Raw genomic sequence first — 4,799 nt, 5'->3', positions numbered from 1 at the left:
CGCTCTTCCAAAAGCTACAGTATTGGATTTGTCCTGTAACAACCTCATTTCCTTGCCGGTAAGGTGCTAGAGAGCCTTTGTGGGGATGAGTCTGCTGGGAAATGTTTAGAAAAGACAACTATTGCTTCAGCAAATGTTCAGCGGGAGGTTTGGAACTGGCACTTTTCCTCACCCCGGGGGGCTGAATGACTCTGCTGTCCGTGACGGGTCAGTACTGGTGGGTGGTTTTGGCTGAGGCAGGAGAGAGAAGAGGTTTGTGCTGTGTGAAGATTGCAGCATCTTCTTGCCGGAGGATCCTCACGTGAATGCAGACCGGTTTCATCAGCAGTGAAGACTTGAGTTTGTTTCTGTTGTGTTGCCATACATCACCTTGTCTGTCTGTCTGTCTTCTCTATCCCGCTGTTTTCCACCTCCATCTTCCAAGGCAAAGGAGGAGAATGAATTTCCCTCCGTCACAGTTCTCTAGCAAGTTAAGGATCTGTGGCTTATGTAAGGTGCAGGCTGTTTCCATATACTCCCTGCTGAGGTTCCTTCATAAAGGTGCTGACAAGCTTTTTCTGGGTTTTGTGTTTTTGTTTATAGTCAGACTTCTGCAGTTTGATGCATCTGGTAAAACTGGATTTGAGTAAAAATCGGCTTCAACAGCTGCCCTTGGACTTTGGCCGCCTGGTCAATCTGCAGCACCTGGACCTCCTGAACAACCGTTTAGTCACCCTGCCCGTCAGCTTTGCACAGCTCAAGGTAAAACTGTTTGCTGGGCAGTTACATAAAGCTTTGGGATGCAGCCCAGGGTCTTGTGATCCTTCTCAAGTTGATTTCTGTGACTACCCATTCCAAAATGCAGCTGGCTCTGCACCGCAGCTCAGTGGAAATTATCTCGCATCTGTTGAAAACACCTCTGCTCAAGCTCTCTGCTTGTCTTCTGTACCGGTTTCCTTCATGTGAAAACTAAGTAGTTCTTTGCTTCTGCTTTGGAACTCTGAAATAATCGCAAGACTACTGTGCTCTTACAGCCTGCCCTTTATCATTCCTTTCTGCAGAACCTGAAGTGGCTGGATCTGAAGGACAATCCCCTGGATCCTGTCCTAGCTAAAGTAGCGGGAGACTGTCTGGATGAGAAGCAGTGTAAACAGGCTGCTGTCAAGGTAAGGAATCTGCTTTTATTCTTTTTTTCTTACTTGGCTTTACGGGTGCTGGTTCTTCCTCCTTTTGCTTAGCAAGCTGGGCAGCTACTACAGTAGTTTGAAGTTTCTTCAGACAGTGAGGTGAAGGTTCACTGCATTGACTTCACTGCTTCTGTGCCTGTAGAGAGCAAACAGTGGGCTGAGTAGGATTCTCTTCCATTACTGGAGTTGAGAGAGGACTAAATGCTGGCTGCCAAGAAAGCAGAGGCATAATCAGACAAAAAAAATCTGTATCTAGGCTTGTAGTCCAGGGTACAAAAATCTCTGGAGAAGCTGTTCCAAACTATAGGCTCACATCAATAGAAGTGTTCTGTGATCGGCTAGCACCAGGTTGGCATGTTTGTTCTTTAATGGAAAGATCTGTTTCTTAACTGCAAAGATTGATGCGGGAAGAGGCAAGCTCTCTTCAGAGCCGTACCTGCAGGGGTAAGTCAGGGTCGGTGGTCAGCCCCAGCTGACTGTCCTCAGCTATGCTCCGGCTGCTCTGTTTTGAACTGACTGTGCAACGAGCCTCCTGCAGAGGCCTCAGGTTGTTTTCTTGGACCTTGAAGGTACTGCAGCACATGAAAGCGATCCAGTCTGAGCAGGATCGACAACGGCAACGGAAGCTCCAAGCAGAGCGAGGTAAGCACAGAAAGCCCTCGTGTGCTGTCCGCTGAGGACTGTTCTTGATCTCTCTTACACGCCTGAACATACTGATTGCCATCTGACAAATACTTGTACCTATCAAAATCGTGAGAACTCTGGGAGTAGTAGGTTAGAAGGGCTGGAGGAAGAAAGATAGCTGGGGATAACTACGTGATTTCTTGCCTGCCTGAATAATAGTTAGATCTCTAGGTAGAATGCACTATAGGTTACCTGTAAAAAATATGAAAGAAGAGCACAGGATTTATTTTAAAGGAAGCCTAATTCTGAGGGAGCAAAATGCAATGTATGTAAATACTAAAAAAAAATTAAAAAGAGGATAGTTATTTGATTTGTTTCCTCATTCCAACTGGGAACAGATAAGCAGGTAATAAGGAAGAAGGCAATGACAACCCTTTACATAAAAGGAAAAAAACCCTTCCTATTAATCCCCAGAAATGGAGAAGAAGCGTGAAGCAGAACAGCGAGCAAAGGAGGCTCAAGAGAGGGAACTGAGGAAGCGAGAGAAGGCAGAAGAAAAGGAACGCAGACGACGCGAGTATGATGCTCAGAAAGCTGCAAAACAGGAGATGGAAAAGAAAACTAAAAAAGAAAACGTGCAGACCCGAAGTAAGTAGTATCCACTGTGGGTGGGATTGCATCCAATTTCACTTCATCACATTTTGATGCTGCCAGATGGGCTTTTATGCAGCCCAGGTACTGGGAGATGGTGGGAATGGGGAGGAAACCTGTAGGACTTCTAATAGTCTCTACTGCTGTGCCCTTTTCCCCTTCATCTGTGTTCCCAATGAACTGCTGAGCTACAAGACTCAGAAAGTTCTTCAGCTGTTCCTAGAGAAACCTCCCCTCCATTAATTTCTTTTTGAGTGTACTGAGCTACATGGACAGAACCAAATCCTGTGCAACACAGAGGTGCTTTACACCCTCTTCACTGATGCCCATGAAACTAAATCTGAAGCTTTTCATCCTAAACAGTTAGATCCTGCACACTGACTTATTAACCAGAGTTAAGTGATGAAAATTCACGACAAAAGCCAACTGCAGCACAGACTGGAGTATCTTACCTGAGCAGTTTGTTTGTCAGTATAGATCGTTGAAGAGGTTGGATTAGTTCTTCACATTCTTTGTCTTGCAAATGTTCTCATTACAGAGCCTGCCTCCAGTTCTCGCCCCCCTCAGCCGCCCCGGCACAAGCACTCCTGGTCGCGGTCGGTGCTGAGGGTCCTGCTCTTCGTGCTGCTGTGCATCCTCTGTACTTTGGCCGCCTGCAAGCTGACAGAGCTGCAGCATCAACCCCTGTGCATCAGCGTGAACACTCTCTACGAGGATGTGGTAGCCGCTCTGCAAAACCACAAAACCCTGCAAAATATGCTACAACAGAACTCGCAGCAGTGATCGTCCTGGACGGGCACTTGCTTTGTCAGCATCTCCTTCCACCATCTACGCAGCCAGAATTCCTATGGAATTGTGTTCTGATGAAACAGCTTTTAATCAGTCAGCATTGGTTTGCTGGTCCACTCCACAGAGAGCAGAGTTATTGCTCAGATCATCTGTGCTTTGCATGTTTTGCAGTTGGCCTGTAACTCCCATTATTTTCCTCCGTTAACTTAAACTTGTTAACACTTCTTACCTCCAAGGGATGCTCACCTAGATTGTGACATACAGAAAGCTGCCAGTCTACAGGAGTGGAAAACACCAGCCCTTGGGTTATCTAGGGAGCTATAGCTCTGTCCTGGAGGTAGAAGGTTTTTAATACGTATCCATTGCTGCTGTCATTTCTGTTTGTGCTGAAACTGGTGATACGGCTATATGGGAATAATGTATTAAGGCCTATGCCAGGACCAATTACCAGGGTGTAGGATGGCTGTGTGTCCCTGTGTTGGAGCGAAGAAGCTGATGTACTATTGAAAGGAGCTGAAAATTTTCAATACAACGGTTTTCGCAGCAATTTGTTTGAGTTGGATGTTTATGTTACTAATGCAGTTTTCATTTTAATTAGGTCTTTTAGAAAGCCAAAAATTATTTCCAAGTACATTAATTTTAACCAGGCTGGTGCCAACAAAGGTGGCTACAGTTTAGGAAGGACCTGGCCAGTCTGTGGGCTGGTTTTGTTTGTGCAACAAGAACGGGGTGCCCAAGACCCACGGACAGACAGCAGGCGAGTTGACCCGCCTGTTGCCAGCTGCAGCAGTGGCACGCAGCACTGGGTGGCACTGCGGCAGCATGGCACACGCAGGCAGGCAGGGAAGGGCTTTGCCTTGGGGCTGTTGGGAAGGCTGGGAGGTTTGGCAGCTTGCACTAAGAGAAATCACCTGTGCAAAGGCCTATGAATTATTTACAATTTCCTTACAGCGAAAACCAAACAGAAGTTTGTCATATCCTTAAGGGCTTTGTGAGTACTAAAATGAGGTGTACACATAATGTTAAGTGCAGGTTTCAGAGAATATTCATGCTACAGACTCCGCTAAGCCATGCCTACATTAGTCACCAGAATCGCTCCCTCTCTTCTAATACCCAGGATTATTGCTGATAAGAGCAGTGCCATGAGGAAAAAATCTCTAGCATTTCATACCAAGGTCATCATCAAAGCAGTAAGCCTTCACCTTTTTATAACCTAATGATAAGACTGCAGTTCCCAGAGTGCCACGCAGAAAGAAGCGGCAGCATGAATAGAAGATGGAAGGAAAGGCTGCCTGTCCCTGGCTCGGCAGTATGCATGTTTGCTAAGATTCCTTGAAACAGCTTTAGGCTTTGCTTTTGGTATCTAACTCATCACATTCTTTTAAAAGGTCCTTGCTTACTATCCATAAATGTTCAGAAACACAGCAAACAACATTCAAAGCGACATTTCCTCCCTGCAGACATTCCTGCCAGCATCTGTCAGGAGTCTGCTGCTTTGCCATCTAGGAGAGTACTGCTTAAGTTCGGAAACACCGGGCTAATAAGATTTGCCAGTTCAGGTCTGAAACG

At 46.1% G+C, this 4,799-nt stretch overlaps 1 protein-coding gene across 1 annotated transcript; it reads left to right on the top strand.

Annotated features, from left to right (window-relative positions):
• Nucleotides 1–6: 6 nt before the first annotated feature.
• On the top strand, nt 7–3,462 carry LRRC59 (leucine rich repeat containing 59). The gene is made up of 6 exons (XM_010295447.1): nt 7–58; nt 583–741; nt 1,041–1,145; nt 1,736–1,808; nt 2,265–2,438; nt 2,980–3,462. Exons 2-6 carry the CDS (start codon nt 601–603, stop codon nt 3,222–3,224), a joined length of 738 nt encoding a protein of 245 aa, XP_010293749.1. The 5' UTR covers nt 7–58; nt 583–600; the 3' UTR covers nt 3,225–3,462.
• The last annotated feature ends 1,337 nt before the right edge of the window (nt 3,463–4,799 follow it).

The sequence above is a fragment of the Phaethon lepturus genome, unplaced genomic scaffold, assembly GCF_000687285.1.
Source record: "Phaethon lepturus isolate BGI_N335 unplaced genomic scaffold, ASM68728v1 scaffold43049, whole genome shotgun sequence".
NCBI classification, from domain to species: Eukaryota; Metazoa; Chordata; class Aves; order Phaethontiformes; family Phaethontidae; genus Phaethon; species Phaethon lepturus.
The sequence above is the reverse complement of the archived record's forward strand: the minus strand, read 5'-3'. Positions and strand labels throughout refer to the sequence as shown.

Bases quoted from the DNA above. Each gene is read 5' to 3' on its own strand.
- LRRC59 (XM_010295447.1), top strand. From the start codon at position 601: ATGCATCTGGTAAAACTGGATTTGAGTAAAAATCGGCTTCAACAGCTG. The intron at 1,146-1,735 runs GTAAGGAATCTG...TGGACCTTGAAG, and splicing joins GTAAACAGGCTGCTGTCAAG to GTACTGCAGCACATGAAAGC. The intron at 1,809-2,264 runs GTAAGCACAGAA...ATTAATCCCCAG, and splicing joins GAAGCTCCAAGCAGAGCGAG to AAATGGAGAAGAAGCGTGAA.